The sequence below is a fragment of the Camponotus floridanus genome, unplaced genomic scaffold (genome assembly GCF_003227725.1).
Source record: "Camponotus floridanus strain SB8 unplaced genomic scaffold, Cflo_v7.5 scaffold25, whole genome shotgun sequence".
Lineage (NCBI taxonomy): Eukaryota > Metazoa > Arthropoda > Insecta > Hymenoptera > Formicidae > Camponotus > Camponotus floridanus.
In genome coordinates, this window is record NW_020229381.1 from 40315 (window position 1) to 60036 (window position 19722).

Here is a 19722-nt window from a genome sequence, read left to right on the forward strand (position 1 = left end):
TGCTTCTGATATTATAATTTATTAGTTAAGAAACAAATTTATTAGTTAATAATTAGTTAAGAAACAAAATCATTAAGCAAATAAGTGGCATTTTAATTATATGAAATACAAACTTGAGGTATTTTAAATAATAGATATAAAGACGTTGATTAAAAATAAATCAGAAACAGGGTATAATAAGAATTGTAATATAACAATTGAATATAATGTGAAAGATCTAATATTTAAATATAATATTTTATGTATGCAAATATATATCTATATATACATATATATAAGTCTGTACCTGTCTTTAGCAGAAATTGATATGCAAATATATTATTTTTTGTATATAAAAATGTTATTTAATACATTTGTGTATAAGTAAACTTATGAAAAAAACTATATTTACAAGAAAAATATATTTATTAACTTTTTAAATTTAAGCGAAATATCATTATCACTTTTGTACGTTCAAAAAAACGTAAAGATAATTTGCCACATCCTAAACGTACATATACATAAGTATTTTTAATTTTAATTTTGTTTATACTTTTATATGAAAACTGCATATGGTCTTATGAGTATTTAAATCAGAGAAGATTAAATTTGCGGTTGATTCCAGTGATGTAACAAAAGTTTCATAATTTTTACTTTGTTAGACCGACGATGCATAAAAAATGCGTCAAAAAAATTGCATCATTACAACAACACATAATGATAAATATGCGTGAAAAAGATTTTATGAATATGCAAACAAAAAATGCAATTTCATAACATTTTCTTTGAAAAATATTTTATTTCATTATCAACTGATATTGAATCAATAATTTCGATTCTTTCTCTTTCATATAAAGAGATTAGATTTAAAATTATTTATATAAATAATATATTAAACAGTATGTAACAATAATAATGCAGTATATCGAATATATAGACGTAACATTAACTGCCGATAAAGGCAAATGAGATCTTGATTTTAATATAAGACGGACATGACAAGCCGATTTCGACATATGTGTATACATATATATATGTATATATTTTCAGAGGAAGAGAAAGAAGAGAAAAATAAAAAAAATGCAATAAATACATTTATAAAGAACAAATCTTTAATTAGCAGGGAATAATCTTATCCAGCCTACATTTTTCCTTCTTCTCCTCTCCTCTTCTCCTTCCGCATTCTATAGTATATACGTCATACGTGACGTTTTCAAAGAAGCAGCATGGACGAGATTAAATGACTCTCGCTCCGTTCCATTTATTGTTAGTGATCTCGTAGCACTCGTAAACATAATGTGTCTTTGTTTAATTTTTAGCAAACAACAAGGATGAGAGAATTCTACGAGCGTCGCGATCATTAAATGGAACGCAGCCTTTGTTTAAAAAATTCTTGAATATAAAAAAAATTATATCAAATATAAAATTTTTTGAAATCTTTATCTCTTTTGAAAATGGGGAAAAGTCAAAAGTATATAACATATCATAGATATATATTACAGAATATGTGAATATAAAAAATATAAGAACATTTGGTGAGAAATAATCATTTATGATTTAAAAGTATTTATTTTCTGTGTAATAATCTTGAAAATTATCTAATTAATGATAGTTGCTATAGATTTTATCATAGAGATAAGAATTATTATGTAATGCATTGATAAATGCCATAATTGATTGAGAATTCAACTTACAATAGATCACGTTTCTTACAGCAACCACTACCATGGCTTTAAAGTTTGCTTGTAACCTATCTTTTATGTTTACGGAGGCTCCCAATATTATTGACAGATATCAGCTGGCTAAGCAAGCAGGATTTAAAGCAGTTGAAAGTGGATTTCCATTTGGCTTCTCTGTTCAACAGGTTGCCACAGCTAAAAAGAAAGCAGATGTCAATCAAATATTGTTGAATGTATTCACAGGTATATTGTGTTCACATGTTACATATTAAAAGTAATTAACTTTTTTAGTTCTAACTTGAATTGTCACAATAGGTGATGTTACGAAAGGGGAATTGGGTTTTGCTGCAATTCCAGGTGAAGAGGAAAACTTCAAGAAAAGTATTGAGAAAACGATAGAATATGCAAAAGCTTTGGATTGTAAGATGTGAGTATAACTATAATAAAGACACAAAATTGAGAATTAATGCTTACATAGATGAACAATTTATATTATATGATGAGAACCAATTCTATTCTCAAGATTCTATCCTTAGGATTCATGTAATGTCAGGAAAAGTAGAATCGCCCACTACTGATAATGACATAGTTTATGAAAAAAACCTGTTATATGCCATTGAGAAATGTAAATCGGAAGACATTGTTGTTGTTATTGAACCGATTAATAATTATAGTGTCCCAAATTATTACATGAATAATTTTCAGAAAGGTAAGAGACTATTCATTAATATAATTACCATTATTTTTTTTTATAATAGACTTAAAGAGTAATTCTATTTTTTTTGTCACTACAGGTTTAAATTTAGTAAAGAAGATAAATAGTGCACACTTTAAGCTACAAATGGATATTTTCCACTTGCAACATTGCTGTGGTAATATTACAAAATGCATTCAAGAATTTTTACCTTATGTGGGTTAGTTTTTTTACAATATTATCTTAATCTCTCTCTCTCTCTCTCTCTCTTTAAATGTAACAAAATATAATGTTAATATATTTATATTATTATTTTCTTAAAGTATAATACTATATTATTGTTATAGGTCATGTTCAAATAGCTCAAGTTCCTGATAGGCATGAGCCAGATACTCCAGGCGAGATCGATTATAAATATGTATTTTCTTTATTGGAAAGAATTGGCTACACCGGGTACATTGGTTTGGAATATTGGCCAAAATCATTGACAACAGAAGGATTAAATTGGATTAAGAAATATGGTTACAATTTGTAAATATATTTCACATATAAATTTTTTTATTTATCTCTTAAATGAGAAATATATTTTCATATGTGTATTGCATATGAATTATAAGAAAATAAACATCTACCAATTTCATGTAAACACATCTTAAAACAATAAACAAATTATTATTGATTAACTATGAATGAATAATTTTCAATAAATCATATAAGAGGTACAAAATTAATATCTAAATTAATGTCTAAACAAACATTATTACATAGTTCATTGTCAGTTTATAAATGTAAATTAATGTTTATATGTTTATTTTGACTTTTAATAATTATTATATACATGTAGGATTGACAATGCATATATTGCTCTTATACCACAAGTATAAACATAATCTTAACTTGTATAAACAAAAATATGGCAGGCTAATACAAGATATATACAATATATTACGTGTCCGAAATTCATAGCATATAATAAAGTACACCACATATATCAACAGCATAATTTATTTTCTGAGTTTAAATATTTTTGTAAAAATAGTGTTTTGTTATTTTTGCAAATTAATGTGTGAATCATAAATAATCAAAAATACTTATAAATATAAGTACAAGCATTTCCATTATTCTATGTATAACAGCATTATACATTGCAACTAATTTTATAAATTTAAAAAATTGATAGCATTTTATTATAGATTTTATCATGAGAAGTAAAATAATATTAAGTATTTATTTTTGATAAATTAATAGGATGATTCTTTTTTGCTACGCAATAAAAGATTACAATAAATTTTGCACATCTGTGTGTATACTTTTTGCATCTCACTAATGTATATTTTCTAAATCTTTTCCTTAAATATCAGATAAAACTCGAGTTAATACATAATTCTATTGATAATTTTCTACACATTACATTTCTTTTAAAAACAATTATTTTATATAAAAAATTATTAACAAGTCAAACATCATAATTTACATAAAACTCTAATAAGAGAAGGGAGTTTTGGAATCATCCTATTTTGCACAAGTATGGACGAATCTTTATTTGTAAATCTTGTTCAACACACCCATATACGTATATGTCTATATCTTGATAAAGATAGTCATTGCAAATGCAGTACCCTCTGAATTATACTGCAGCGACTCGTCTCATCATTTATGGTACAATTAATCTACACACTCAAGCAATTATAAATTTATAGTATGACATGGATATTAATATATATTACTACAGAGGATAATCTAATTATATGATATACTATGATTAAAATTACAAGTAATTGTAACAATATTTTTAACAACGATCCATGTATAATATATATATTACAATATATATGTATAATACAGTTAATATTCAACTCTTTTGGTGCGAGAGACACAATCCGTAATGATAAAAAATACTTGACTTTACTGGCTAACATTTCAATGTGAATTTTCAATTTGCAAGAACAAAAATAATTCGATGCACAATGCTAATAGTTAAAATACATTGTTTTACGTAAAAAGCATACCAAAAATAAAATAATATATTAATATTATATTAATATTATTCCGAATTATATTCAATATTATAAAGCAAAATAGTAATTGCATGAAGGGATGCCAATTTGTCGTACAAACAGTGCTATTCAGACAGATTCTGTAGTATTCATCAGTGGTTGGTCAGCATCAACAGAAGGACCTATCACAGCAGTGCTGTAAAATATTTTTAATACATTATATTAAGAGAAATTACGATTTTGTGAAATATGATGGCAATGTAAGACATGGAGATCTTATATACTATAACAAAAACCAAGATATAACATATAATAAAAGCCTCCGAATCACATATCACACAAAAAATCAAAAACAAAAGCTATAGCTTTTCCAAATATTATTAGATAAATATTATCATTTTAGAAATATAAGCGATGTTAAATTGCATTCCTCACACCCAAATAAAGTGTACATTAAGATTATAGATTATAAAAATTCAAGATTATAGAATGAAAAAAAGAAAAGAACACCCGCATCTTTGAAAACCTTATATGTATATACATGCATAAAATTAGTTGTAATATATTATCAGGAAATTATGGATAATATTACCCAGCGCCAAGAGCCAAAATTGTAGCTTCCTGCACCAAAGTCATTTGATCAATGGTGGACCTGTGGTTAATCAAAAATTCAGTAAAATAAATTATATCAAAAAGGAATATTGTTACATTTACCTATACATCATATGTATATATGTAATTATAATATATATGCTGTAAATAAAATTCGAAGTTATCTGTTTTTCTATTTATAAATAGATTTGGAGTATTGACTACAAGCTTTTGAAAAAAATATAGTAATATCAATTTTTTTACAAGAAAGACATACGATTACATATATTGTTATTTTTATATATTTCTAAGTATGTATTAAAATAATAAAACAAAAATTGTTTCATAACAAGAATTAATATTACAGATCATTATAAAAATGAATTATCTCAGTAGTTTAATATTTACAAAATAATTAAAAGGGAAAATAAAAGCAAGACAAATAGTTTATGGATATTTAATTAGTATGGCATGGAAGCAGGAGCACTCGGCAAAAGAATAAGTTTAGTATTTATTAGTATTAAAATATTGGAAACTTACTGTAATTTTTTTCGTAGCATGATGTATATTTTATATATAATCTGATTTGTATAACAAAATTTCGTGTAATGCATATGTAAAATGTAAAAAAACATTATGCATTTGATTATTGTATTTAATCAGTATATATCAATAATATTGTGTAATTATACACATATTTTTTGAATTTCTTAATATTGTATTTTTCGTAATATTTGTTGATGTATGCATAGTAAAATGTAGGATAGGAATTTTCTGGATAAAGAATAATGATAAATAGAATCTTATTTTTATGGAAACTGACTTTTTTTACGGATGTTTAAAATATATTTTTCCTACTTTATATAGATACAAACGTTTATTTCTTTCAACAACAAAATAATAGTACTTGAAATTAGTATTGGAATGTATGTATCATTGTCTTTTAATAGATAAACGTTTAAAAATAATATACACTCTTTATATAATGTATGAATTTCACTTTACCACCTTTCATCATTTTTTTCTAAATATACATCGATTTATTTACTACAATGCAAAAACATATGCCAAGTCCTCCAAATAAACAAAATGTTCCACAATTCACGACCTTAATTATAAATGATAAATATATATATAAATTCTTTGATTAATTTGGAATAAATTCTTCTTAACAATGCAAAATGTTGATATCATCACGTTTATAATATATATAATATATATATTTATAATATATATATATTTATAATATATATAATATATATATTTATAATATATGTAGTTTCCCAAATTTTAACATTATGTTTCTTGATCACTAAGCTACAAATTAAAATTTCCACTAGAAAACACAATTTGATTACCCATATAGATATAAATATCCATATAGATATAAATTATTCATATAGATATAAATTTATTTAGATATAAACTTAATTTGTACAAATAATCGTTCATAACTCGGAAACTATTGACACCTCAACATTTTTAGAAAAAAATTGATTTCAAATTTGTCAGAACGAAAACTAAAGTTATAAGTTGTAAGATACACTGCATTTCAATCAATATCTTACAGCTGCATAGATCATTAAATAATAATAAAACATCTATACATAAATATAAGGAATTTATAATGACTATTATATAAACTGTCTTGATATGCTCTAGTTATTTTGAGCAAGATTATTATCTCGATCTAAAGATCGAGTTTACGAAGTACCTGATTTACGTAGGGAAGTGGGGAATCGAACTCGGTTTCATCACCCCATTGTTGGGTGCCATGGGTGCCCAACAGAGTATGTGTATCCTCATTGCACAGCCGCTCGGGAAAGTTTACCCCATCTCCAAAGCTGCAAGCCATACCCTACCTTCTATTCGATGTCATCCCACGTCCATTATTCTCACACATGATGTAACTATCTTATATATTATCATCTTGACCATTGGTTTTATTTCATTCATTTGTTTTAATTTAAAATGAAATCTCGATTTCAATAAAAGAGGAAGATATTGTGAGAAGATACTTCCTCCAAAAAAAAGAATAATTACTGTACATAGTTACATCATTTTTGTATTACAAGTACTATCTGTAAAAACCAGATGCACAATACCTCACGTAATAATTGTAAAAATCTTATGCGAATTTGTCTTTAATTGAAATTTATAATGTCACATATAGAACATGCAATTTTAAAACAAAAAATTATAAATACAAATAATAAAAAATATTTCTGAATTCTTTATGTATAATTTAAAGATATGTCATGATTAAACCTTTCACATTCTGTAACAAATACTTATGTATAAACAAAATATTGTGTATAACCGAGATATGACCGAGAAAATACTGCAGAGACTTAAAATTTTTTTTATTTGCACTAATATCCCTATACTTTCTTCATTTCCTTTAAAATATATTTCGGTAAAAAGAATGTAAAACAAAAAAAAATTGATGAAAAATATATTTTCTAAACTAAAAAGATATGTAAACTGTAAAGTGTCAATTCCGTCAAATCTAATTATGTTTACAAAGAAGACCTTCTCAGAAGCAGAATAAAGAAAGATTTTGCAGATATTATAGAAAAGCTTGAGTTATATTAAGAAGAGATTAGGGAAATAGCTGTAGAAATCATAGGCAGTGTCAAACAAAAATCTCAATATACAAATGCATTGCATGCAATTTGAAAGCACTTATAAATCATGTCATTACTCTGGAACTCTGTAAAAAAAAATAAATAAATGTAAGATATAAACATTAAACATATAAAGAAAAATATACTAAATATACTAAAAGAGTGGAATAAAATGATTTTTTAAATCAAACATGAAGTAAAATTTATAAAAATAAATTATAAGAATTTTCCTTCAAAATTTAGAAACAAATTTAAAAATATTTATATTATGTATTTATAGTAAAGATAAACGAGTTCCACAGTAAAGATAATTCGAAATAGTTAACACTTGCACTAAAGTTTTTATGCTGCTGACCTGTTCTGAGTACTGCCCATGGAGTCATAAGTATTGGGTGTGCCCTGGTGTTGCGATCTTACTGGATAGACGACACCATTTCCCAGACTAGAACACATCCAATGCAACCACTCCAATTTAAAAGTGAAAATTTAAAGTGACTGAATCTACTATATCTCTTAACGGCCGTATAATCGGTGCAAATAAATATAGTGCTCATAAAAACAATTTAAAGTGTGCGATAGTTGCATACTAGTCAATGGTGCACCAAAACAACTTTTCACATTTCTAGAAGACTGTGTTTGCATCAAAAAATAGGAAAAAGAGTTTATACACACACGGAATAAGACAAAGAACAATTAAAATTTCAATTTATATAACTATCTATCTGTGTGTGCATCCTGCTTTGATTGTAAATATAAAATATAAATTGTATAGATTTCTTTTTTCTGTTATAACAAAGGGATGTATTAGAGTAGTTTTTAACACACATATATTCTTCTATTTCAATAATACATTTAAATCTTCTTGATTTTATGGAAGAAGATTAAATTGAAATAATATATAGAGAAATGATAATATTGCCACACAATTGGAGCATTCTACATGTATTTAAACAAAAATATATATTTATATAGAGAAAAATATAAATAAAAAATTACATAAACATGCAATTGTTTTGCTTTTGAAGGAAAACAAATTTAAAAAAAAAATTAAAATTGCTCACACTTTACTCAAGGCCCTGCAGTACTTATATGTTACCGCATTTCAAATTTCGTTTAAGTATGCCAGTTTAAACTGCATAGTTGTTTTTTTAAAGATTATCATAGGCAGTATACTAGAAGCATACAAATTAATACAATAATTCAGTTATTACGTATTGTGCAAATGGTTCCCACTTTATAAATCACAATCGCAATTCCGGCGCATAGGAAGTATTAAACAAAACACACGTACCTACTAAATATGGGGAGAAACCAGAGCCTTGGATTGTCACCAAATACCTCCTGAAAATTATTATATTTTCCCAAACTAAATCCATCCTTGTCTTTCCCTGTTCGAAACATAGGTGTTCTGAAGGCCTCTGTAAATATTATGTTAATTAATTTTATACAAGAAATATTACATAATGTTAAAATTTAAAATATCTAATAATTACCTAGTGTTGACCTATTATGCACAACAAGATAGCAATGATAGAAGAAAAGAGAATTAAGACTGACTGCGAACATCAAGGCAACAAAAAAAAGGAATAGTAGATGAAATCTACCCATTCCATCTAATTCTCCCTAAAAAAAAGTTCATAGTTTATTTTTCTTTAAAATTTATTTCATCATAAATTATAAGATGAAATTATTAATATAAATATTCCATCATATAATCAAAATAAATCATTTTTGCATGATTTATTACAAAAAAAAGATACTCACTTTCCAAAATCGTATAAAGTATTGTAAAGATGTGGCGGTAATAAACATACAGTAGAGAAGTGCATATGCTAGAAACAGCATAAAAAATTTATAGTTGTGGAAGCCTACACAATTGTTTACCCATGGACAATGATGATCCATTTTTAGGACGCAAGTGCTGCATACACTGCAATGGTGTGCTCTATCAGGCTTTATTAACTGACATTTCTCACAGAATCTCATAGCTAAAAAAATGCCATTAATATAACTGTAAATTTTTTAGATATATTAAGTTGCATTATTAAATCATTTTTTGTAAATAAAATTGTTACCTCCTTTTATAGTGCGATTAGTAACAGGAAGATCTTGTGCAAATCTTTCCAAAATTTGTCTCTGCGCTTCTTCTGTCTCAGCTTGCTGTAATTTTTCCATTTCGACATCAGGTATTTTAAACTGTAACATTTATAAAAAAACAATATTAGTCTCACTATGTTATATAATATAATAAATAGCTCTACTTAATTGATATAAATTAGATAAATTACCTTATCTGGCACTGGCATTAAATTTGTATACACTGTCTGCCAGTATGACCATAAAAACATCAGAATTAGGAGGTGGAAGAAAAGCAGATAGAAAGCTGTAAAACATACATAAACGATAAGAATGTTGTGTGTGTGCACAAGATTGATTAATGTGATTTTGGAATTAGAATAAAATATTCGATATCATATAAACATATAAAACAATGATACTAATAATAATAGTTATAATTACAAAAAGAAAAAACAGAATTAAATAATACAATGTAACAAATATTAACATTGATTAAAATAATACATGATCTATACAAACCTTTTTGAACATAGTTGTCTATTGTATCTGAAACAAGACGTAATATAAATAAATGTAAAGAACAGCTTCTAAAGAGCGAAATCTATTTCACAACTAGCTAAATTTATAAACAGAGGAACATATATGTGTCATAGCTGTGTAAATAAATATAAATGAATTAAATGTAAATTTTTCTAATTTAATTTTCTACAGTTTTTAACCTATTAATAATTCTACAGTTTTTCTCCTATTAATAATTAATCACTCTGACAATCGTACACTCGTGTTCGAGAATCACGAGAAGATCAATGCACCGTTATTGACCTTCCAGATAAAAGGGAAAAAAAATGTGAGGTTAGAATGAACATCACTTTTACAGCAAGTAAATCGATCGACGACGAGGGAATGACGTAAAATTAAATATTCACGAGTACTCACAGTAGCACAATTGCACGACGTAAGCATAATAGGACCACGCGACGATCGTCAGAATGAATATCACTGGTATCCACTTGACGGCCTTCACGCACCACCAGCACGAGCCGTTTTGCTTGCCCATTTCTGTTCACCGGGTCGATGGGATGCACGAGGATACGTGCCTTCCGACCGTCATCAATAACAACGCATTATTCTTCGCGCCGCTGGGACACAACGGCATCGCAGTATCGCGGAAAAAAAAAAGGGAGAGATAACTTTCTCTCAAGGCGAAAATCCCCTTACGAGGACCCCGCGACTAGGAAGACGAGTGCCAAAACGCGAAGACTGCCGAAGACTGTCATTGCGCAAGCCAATCGTGTTGCTTATCGTAGCGTTCCCAACGCAGTATCAAAGACGCTCGTATAATCTTATTTTGGACCCGGTGCTGCTTTGCACACCGCACGCATCGTTTCACTTCCGACGTCGATCCGTTTTACGCCTGTCGCGCTTGACAGTTGCCGTAACCATGGACAGGTATATATATGTGTGTATTTGATGTATATACGTTGGACGCGTATGTAAATAACACCGTTTCTCGCTACCCCATAAACAAAAAGGAGTTACTCCGCGCCATCTTGTGACGTCAATGACGTCACAAGATGGCGCGGATGCGCGATGTGCGCATTTGACGTCTGACGTCACAATATGGCGCAGCTGTTTCGTCTTTCGCGGACACTTGCCAGCTTCTGCGTAATTAGTGAAAGAAAGTTTACTGTAAAGTTTCCTCGGAGAGAATATTTTAAAACGTGAAACCTTAGAAAAGTGTATTAGCTTGTGCTCCTGTTTATTTATTTTCTATCAGACATTTAAGAGGAGTTTATCGATTGGAGATTTCAAGATGTCATGATTGGCGAGACTGGGATCGAGAAAACCGCAGGATTTCAAATCTTCCGTCATGACCGCCAACGTCGAGGAAGACAAGACTTTTCGCATAAACAATCGTTTATGCCATTTTTCCGGTAATGGTGCATATTTAGCAATTGCGTTTCAAACGAATCTGCTCATAAAGGACGCAAAGACTCTCGAAACTTGTCAATCGTTTGTATTCACGGATGTGATACAGGTTAGTTTTAAACCGGCAATCGTGAAGAATGATCGTATGAAACCTTAAACATTATTGTATATAATAATACTTGTAGTTTTATCACTTTCTTACAGCATATGGAATGGTCTCCAAATAGCGAATATATTTTATGTGCAAATATAAAGAGGGCTGTCGTACAAGTATACTCGGTGCATTATCCTCAATGGAAATGTAAACTCACCGAAGGCAGTGCAGGTTTGCAGAGTGTTGCTTGGTCTCCGGATAGTAAATGCATTGTTACAATAGCAGATTTCAATGTAAGTGTAGCATAGTTTTCAATATTTACATTTTCGCTTTATTCTAAAAAAAATTTAATTTTGTATCCTACTATAAAATTAAAAAGTATTGTGTATTTATAGATTCAAATATCTATCTGGAATTTGGAGAACCTAACTGTATCACACATACAAAATTTGAAAACCTCCGCTTTCAATAAATTACATTTTAATCCAGATGGTAAGAAACTGGCTGTGATAGTTACAGAGGAAGGCCAGGATAATGTGGAGATTTATAGAACTGATAATTGGAAACTAAGCCGAGTAAGTAAAAAATTATATAGAACTTTATTATTTAATTTTAGAATATCTTAGATATTTATATACATGTTGTATACATGTTGTTACATTAGATTGTGTATAATTTTACACAAGTATAATACAATATTGAAGTTAAGAATTTATTTGGATGTTATAAAATTCATATATTTAGCATTAACGATGATAAATTTATATCATGTATCTTGACTGAATGATCAGAGCTACAACTTGCTAATTGCAATGTATCGCATGAATGTTCATTGCTAGGTCGAAACATAAGTCTTTTTACTGTTAAGTGATGAGCTTGGGAGGTATCATATGCCAACATTGTCGATACACTCAACAGATCCTCTTTGATTTTTAGAATTTTTATGCATCCTGTTTCATATCCAACAGCCAAAATATAAGATCTATCTAGACAGCTTGGCGCAAAGCATAGCGCTGTAACTGATTGGTTTTGTGTGTCTACAGTCGTTACTGGCTTAATATCTTTAGTGTTGTCCTCCATCATTTTTACAAACCATATACCAATTTTTCCATCTCTGGAACCAGTCGCGAAATAACTCGAATCATTCGTCCAAGCACAACACCAAATTATTCGCGAATGCAGACCGTCTTTCTTCGAACTAACTGCGATTAATGCGTAACTTTCGCCTTCGTTCTTGAATAGCGACCATCTTCTATCCCTGGAGACAGATAGCAAATATCTATCATTCGGAGAGAACTCCATTTGTGTCACTGTCAGTTGATGAAAAACCAATTTCTGAACTTGCGACCATGTGTCGGTGCTCCACAATATAATTGCAGAGTGTTCTATATTAGCTGATTTGCATGCTGTAGCTAGCAATTGTCCATCGTGTCTCGCTGCCATGCAGAATATTTCGTAACCATGTCCATAAAGCTTTTGTAATTCCGGCCAGAGTGTATTTTGCACTAATTCCTCTTCTGTGGGCGGTTCATATGTATCCTTCGTCATTGGATTTCCTTCGTTTTCACACTGATTATTTTTTTCATCAAACGTTGCTTTATTCGTTAATCCAAGAGAAGGTACAGTAGCACCATGGGCCACTGTAGATTTGAAGTCTTCGACATTTGCTAATGGTCTTAGACGATTTTTAAACGCTGTTGTAGCTGCGAAAATACGTACCACTTTTTCCTCTGCTCCAGAAGCATACATATATGGTGCTAACATAACTAAACACGACATGTCGTATCCATGTATCTGAGGACGCGCGATTTCATGCCATAATTCTTTAAGCCCGTCTTTCCATGGCGCATGAACTTTCGTAGTTTGATCTGTGCTGGCTGTGATGAGAAATCTGTAAAGTAATAAATAAATAAATTTAAATAATTCCTTTCATTGTCAATTTTTTATTAAATTGACCAAAAATTTTTTGATTGAAATATAATAATTCATAAAAATATATATATGTATATACATTGCAATTAAATTTTCCTACAAAATCAGTCAGAATTTAATTCTTAAAATATTATATAATATAGATCCAATTAATTGATACAAACCTTCCTCTTGGTTCCCAGCACAAGTCAACTACTTCAGAAAAATGACCACTGGGTGTAGATCGTGGAATCCAATTTGCAATTTCTTGAGAATATTTCCAGATGTGAAAAGAACCCTGATAACCATGTCCCAATATATGTAATCCATCTGGACCAAATTTGCAGCCATAGAAGCCTAGAGAATTGCCACCGACTTCGCCAACACGTACTTTCTCTGTCCAAATTCCATTGGAATCATCCAGTTCCCATATGATCATAGACTTGTCTAGAGAGGAGGATAGTAATCTCATTGCTTGGTGATTGTTTGCTTTTATAGGCTGCCAGTGCACTCCGTAAACCCAACCTTCATGACCAGAAAGCACAGACTCCAGAGTAATATTATATTCTCTATCGTTTATCATAAAGGTTTCCCTTTTTTGTTCAAGCTCATCACTCGATGATTCCATGACAGCTTTAGTAATTTTCCATAATCGTATCATGTTATCTTGCGACCCCGTTGCAAGGAAAAGATTCCCATTGTCATCGTGATGAAAATCAATACATCTTACCCAATCTTGGTGTCCGAGTAGACTCTGGACTCTTATAAAATTTGATTCTGATACCTCAGAATCTTTGGTATACAATAAGACGGAAGCATTCTCCAATGCTACAGCTAAGAGAGCACATTTAGTATTTGGCAAGTACATCAGACGACAGTGTATCGGTAATTTCCTTCCATAGGAAATGGTCTGAATAACTTCGACGTCCGCGTTTTCATTCCTCGACCACAATTTTAACTCGCCGTTGATTGAACCTGTGCATATCAACAATCTTGGGAAAGCAGTGGAAACATCGGATAATTGGAGGGAGTCGGCGAAGGTAACGACATTTCCCACGTCCAACACCGAGGTAACTCGAAAGCCATCTTCACGATCCTCGCTCCAGATGATCACGGTTCCGTCCACGGAACCGGACAGGAATTCCTTCTCCGGCGCACCATCTCCCGATCTTATCCAGTGTACTGTGTTGACGCGGTCGCGATGCCGATGCAACGTGTGTGTAACGCGACCGATGTGCGTGCATGGCTTGTATATCGCGATCGCGTTGCATGTTCCGAAGCAGATGAGGCCGTTGCTGCCCCAATCGACGCAATGTGGCACGCGGTTGCACGAACAGGAGATGTAACGCGTCGTCATTGTTCAAAATTGTCGCGAGCACACGTGCTCGGATCAGCTGTGAGTCGGAGGGACAAACTCGCGCATGCGTAATAACCTAAACGTCAGCAGACGCTTCAGTCACATATGTATTTCACTGTAATAAAAAATACTAGATTCCTCGCGAAAAAGATAAAAAATATTAAATAAAATATACACATACATATTTATATTTAATTATATATATTTGTATTTCATTAATATATATTTATATTTAAATAATTTAATTTAATTTAATTTTAGTTATTTAATCTTATTTATTTAATTATTAGTTTATTAATTTTATTTATTTAATTATTAATTTATTAATTTTATTTATTTATTTAATTATTTTAATTTATATTTAAAAAATTCATATATATTTATATTTAATTAATTATATATATGTGTATTTTTTTTACTCCTTTTTCGTGAGAAGTTTAATGATATTCACTGGATATTCACTGCTTCAAATTGTTATGACACTCGTCAATTCATATCGCCATGACAGCGCAAGTTCTATTTTGATGACCATAGAAATTCCCTAGATTGTATACTCATTTGGCGCGTAATAATCAAATTGTTAAATTGTTCCAGAAACTCATCTGTGAGCGTTTACATAGCATCGACGGGATCCGCTGGTCACCGAACAATGAATTGTTATGCATATGGTGTTCCTCTCCTGCCGAACCGAAGCTGCTCATTTATTCCACCGTGTTGGAGAAACCCGTGGTTGCGTTTACCCCATTAGAAATGTACAAGGAACTTAAAGGAATCGAAAGTGTTGAATGGATTCCCAGTGGACAATTATTAGCTGTAATTGGACTGAACGAATTGGTAATTTCTCACTTTATATCTTATTAGCTCGTTTTTATTACATTAATATTTAAAACTAATTAAAATCTGTATACATAGATCATTCTTCTTAATTATATCACATGGAAACCATTGTCGCAATTATATTTGGATCCTGTCATCAGGGAATGTAATTACTTAACAAAAGTGTACAAGGAATGTGCTGATTTGGAAAAAACTTCTAATAAACGTTTTGCTTCATACGAGGAATATGTTGGTAAGTGAAAGATATTAACGAATATCTATTAAATAAAATATATGATATTACAAAAAATATTTCAAGAAAATCTGATTTTATTGTATTTAATTTCAGTACGTGAAATACACGAAAGGCCAATATTTATAGAAATTGGAAAAAAAGATGATAATGAAAATTTCTCGATAGCAAAAATAAAATTATTTGAATTTAGTACGTGCGGACAATACCTGGCCCTGAAGCATGAGCTTTATCCTACTACATTATGGATATGGAATATTTGTACAGATTATCTTGATTACTTATTACTCGAAAACCCCATTACAGGTATGTAAAAGTTAAAATCAAGTTGATTTTAAAGACGATGTATAATTTTGATGCTTTTTTTTATCTTTAGCTATCAAATGGAATCCTGTGCATCCACAATTGCTTGTGTTCTCTGAATGTACACGTGTATATGAATGGACCCAAAAGGGTATAAAATCCATGCCAATGTCTAAAAATATGACACGTATAATCGTGGATGCATATTGGCATCCAACAGGAGAAAAAATTGCATTGTGTGGTTATAACAAAGCGATGATTTATGAAATTGAGAATGCATGTTAATGAATAATATAATTTTTTTTAACTATATAATTTTGCAGTTTCCTGTGCTGTGCTATACAATTTTTTGATATCTCTTTTATAGGAAAACAAGTTTTTCACAATATAATATTGCATTTTATGATCGTAGTCAATGAGCAGTAAAAATTCATAAAGAATATCAAGAGTAATCATTACAGTGTTTATGTAGATCGATCATAATATTGCGTTGTAAGAGATATATAGCAACAGTTTTCTCTACTCAGGAGTGTAGTTATAAAATACAGTCTTTATTTTAGTCATTCTTCAGTCTAGTAATTTTTGTTCAAAATAATAAAAGTATATTTTTAATAAATATATATTTTTCGTGATTATATTTATCATCTTTATTTAAAAATAATGAATAAAAAATATCAATTTGAATTTGCTATTTCAATTCAAACAAAAATACATTTTTTATCAATTTATGCAAGTTTAGAGTATTTTCTGCATTCTTTAATTTTATTTATGTAAAAATTTATACAAAATTCTTATCGCATTTACAAGATAACAAAATATGCATTCTCAATTTTCGCAAAAAATCGCAAAGCATCGATTACAGTTATTTTGTTGAACAACTACAACTTGCAATTTTAACAATCGAAATTTTCAACATGAAAAATATATATCGAAAGACTTATTACACAAATTTTGATGCAAGACACGTGCAGGGCGCAGAGCGCACTAAAATGGCATGGTGTTTACATTACTGTCGGAGAAAGCGAGTCTTCGCGAATGGTTGACGCGCGACCATCTATTCGTGATACATTATACGAAGAAGATCAAAAGATCCTAAGCGGGTATGATTATGTGGTTTATGCACTAACATACGCGATTTCCCACCCGCGCATAGAGAAAACATATTTTTCTGCGGCTCTTCTCTCCCTCGTGTTGCGTCTACTAGCGACTTATCTTGCTTTTTATCACCAAGAAAGACGACCGTTGCGTGGGAACGCCTATTTTCTCCACGATAGCGACAACGAATATAAGAGATTGCGTCCGAGAAGGCATTCATTTTAAGTCGTTATAAATGACCATGAAATGCCATTGATACATTATGCTTATTACTGTTTAGTTAGCGAAAAAAATCATGTATCCGATATAACGAATCTATATTTAAGTTATTTAAGAAATAGGTAACTTTTTCGCATTCTCAAAAAATTATTAAGATTTTATTGTATATATCAAATATATAAAATGTTGTAAAAATAACTCTGGAAAATAATCCACTGTAAAATATTATTTTATAATTTCAAAGTGATGTAGCACGGCAACGATCTAGTTGTAGAAATAATGTTTTTGTTTGAAAATATTAAGTGAAAGCTTGTATATCCGAGAGATGCAAGACGTTTATCGAACCAACCGTACTTGCATCGCAAATTTTCTTTCTGGGAATAAAAAGTGTGTGCAACATCATTTTTAAATTCGCGTGCAAAATGTTAATTCGCCTAAAGTATCTTATACCACTGATAAATGATAATTGTTGCGTGTACGTAATTGGCGGGATACGAGCGGCAAGATTGTAATTAAATTCGTCACTTTTCCATGCGTCTAATTACACGATCGTCCCCGTTAAGAATAATTAGCCGAGTGGATTTTGAGAGGAATAATCGAATCGAAAAAAAATCCATAGAGACAAACCGTTCCACGCACAATCAGTGCGTATTTAAATTCGTTACAATATCGTGCTGGAATCTCCCTCCGGTCTTTCAATCGCACCGCAGCCACACCTTTCGGATGAATATATATCTGTTGTATATCTATCTACATAACACGCAGCAACACGTGCTTTTTTTCGCGCGTTACCATATGCGACGAACAAGCGACGATTTACTATCTGCGGCCTCATGTCTACACGAGGGGGAGAGGTACATTTCCTACTTTCTCCGCGATCCGTTCGTCACACACAGCTCGTATGAGTATTTACCAATCTACTTACAAATGTCTCGCGCGCGCTTCTCTCTTTTCTTCAATAATGAATGCTCGTTTACTAGGAAGATTTATCCACGGGAACGCAATCGATTTGTTTGTGCAATCAAAGAGAGTATGAAACTCATTCTGCGACAATCTCACGAAGATTACCGCGACCTTAAAGAGACTTTGTCACGACTTTTTAATACTTAATGTTAATTGGACTTTTATATATATGGACTTAAATATATATATTTTAGATATCTAGATATTTAATATCTATTCTAGATATTTATTCTAGATGTTTAATATCTATTTGTGATTAGAATTCATTCAACAAATTTAAGAAAATGTAGCTCTTGTTATGTATTTTTAAGACACAAAATTCTTTTATTTTTTAGTTAAATATGTATCTAGTTAAACATCTATATTATAATTCGATCTTGTTAAGATATCTTGTTGAACAAGTTTTATATAATTTCATTTATCGAAACTATTCTATATTGAGAGTATTATTTTTCTACAATATCCTTTAAAAAAAACATGAATATTTGTTATTTCGTATCTTCTGTAAGAATGTTGCTCGTACAACAATTATACATTATTATGAACGAGGGTGCTTTCTCGATGTTTCTTCTTTCGAGAGCGATGTTAGACTCCCACCAACTCTCTGCTCAGACACATAGACACACGATCATGTATCATATATTACCGTTGTAATATAAACTTCTTTGCCCTCTCCGACTGTCACTTCCTGCGAATTGCAATGGAGTCGATAACGTCATTTCTATTCCGCACGCGATCGTTGTCATTAAAAAATCGTATCAATTAATCATTTGTAAAAAATTCATATCATAACGCGCTCCGATTATGATAAATAGCGAATAAAAATGTAAATAAACGTAGAGATAAGAAATTGAAACATATATACGTTCAATTATCGATCGCGTGATTTTATTTATTATAAATTAAAAAGGAACGAGGCAAAAAAATGTTGCAAAACCATCGTCAATCGCAGTGTTGCTATCCACAGGAGCATAGCGTGCCGCAAGTGTATAGCAACGAACCGTTCACGTTCACTCATGCTCGTGTGCTCGCACACACATGGTGTTTAGAAAGTCCAGCAACAAGAACACTACCACCGACGACCGGCGCGGAGGAGGTACACCTTGGTACCAGAAGGTAACGTGGTGGCCGAAGGT

General features: G+C 30.4%; 4 protein-coding genes across 13 annotated transcripts; 2 read left to right on the forward strand and 2 right to left on the reverse strand.

Moving 5' to 3' along the window:
• Window positions 1-1208: 1208 nt before the first annotated feature.
• Window positions 1209-3018, forward strand: LOC105249749 (putative hydroxypyruvate isomerase). 2 transcript variants are annotated; one of them, XM_011255442.3, is made up of 6 exons: window positions 1209-1514; window positions 1695-1901; window positions 1974-2085; window positions 2195-2367; window positions 2453-2572; window positions 2700-3018. In XM_011255442.3, the coding sequence occupies exons 2-6, from the start codon at window positions 1706-1708 to the stop codon at window positions 2885-2887; spliced, it is 789 nt and encodes a 262-aa protein (XP_011253744.1). In that variant the 5' UTR covers window positions 1209-1514; window positions 1695-1705; the 3' UTR covers window positions 2888-3018. The 2 variants fall into 2 exon arrangements, with proteins under 2 accessions (XP_011253744.1, XP_019882648.1); XM_020027089.2 differs by lacking the exon at window positions 1209-1514 and having other exon boundaries at window positions 1669-1901.
• An 856-nt stretch (window positions 3019-3874) lies between these two features.
• LOC105249752 (palmitoyltransferase ZDHHC2) lies at window positions 3875-11204 on the reverse strand. Of its 8 annotated transcripts, none has more exons than XM_025409188.1 (10): window positions 10583-11204; window positions 10166-10192; window positions 9856-9950; window positions 9643-9763; window positions 9332-9555; window positions 9061-9190; window positions 8859-8985; window positions 6655-6784; window positions 4942-5001; window positions 3875-4545 (listed from the first exon to the last, which is right to left on the reverse strand). In XM_025409188.1, the coding sequence occupies exons 1-9, from the start codon at window positions 10701-10703 to the stop codon at window positions 4990-4992; spliced, it is 987 nt and encodes a 328-aa protein (XP_025264973.1). In that variant the 5' UTR covers window positions 10704-11204; the 3' UTR covers window positions 3875-4545; window positions 4942-4989. The 8 variants fall into 8 exon arrangements, 7 of the variants coding, with proteins under 7 accessions (XP_025264973.1, XP_011253749.1, XP_011253750.1 ...); XM_011255447.3 differs by lacking the exon at window positions 6655-6784 and adding an exon at window positions 7923-8009; XR_003122882.1 differs by lacking the exons at window positions 3875-4545; window positions 4942-5001 and adding exons at window positions 7923-8009; window positions 8629-8739 and having other exon boundaries at window positions 6740-6784.
• Window positions 11205-11280: 76 nt separating this feature from the next.
• On the forward strand, window positions 11281-16869 carry LOC105249807 (WD repeat-containing protein WRAP73). 2 transcript variants are annotated; one of them, XM_011255553.3, is made up of 7 exons: window positions 11281-11684; window positions 11780-11962; window positions 12065-12244; window positions 15532-15771; window positions 15850-16006; window positions 16103-16312; window positions 16383-16869. In XM_011255553.3, the coding sequence occupies exons 1-7, from the start codon at window positions 11517-11519 to the stop codon at window positions 16592-16594; spliced, it is 1350 nt and encodes a 449-aa protein (XP_011253855.1). In that variant the 5' UTR covers window positions 11281-11516; the 3' UTR covers window positions 16595-16869. The 2 variants fall into 2 exon arrangements, with proteins under 2 accessions (XP_011253855.1, XP_019882641.1); XM_020027082.2 differs by having other exon boundaries at window positions 11522-11684; window positions 11761-11962.
• Window positions 12303-15076, reverse strand: LOC105249753 (probable elongator complex protein 2). The gene is made up of 2 exons (XM_011255453.3): window positions 13766-15076; window positions 12303-13560 (listed from the first exon to the last, which is right to left on the reverse strand). The coding sequence occupies exons 1-2, from the start codon at window positions 14935-14937 to the stop codon at window positions 12402-12404; spliced, it is 2331 nt and encodes a 776-aa protein (XP_011253755.1). The 5' UTR covers window positions 14938-15076; the 3' UTR covers window positions 12303-12401.
• Window positions 16870-19722: the final 2853 nt, after the last annotated feature.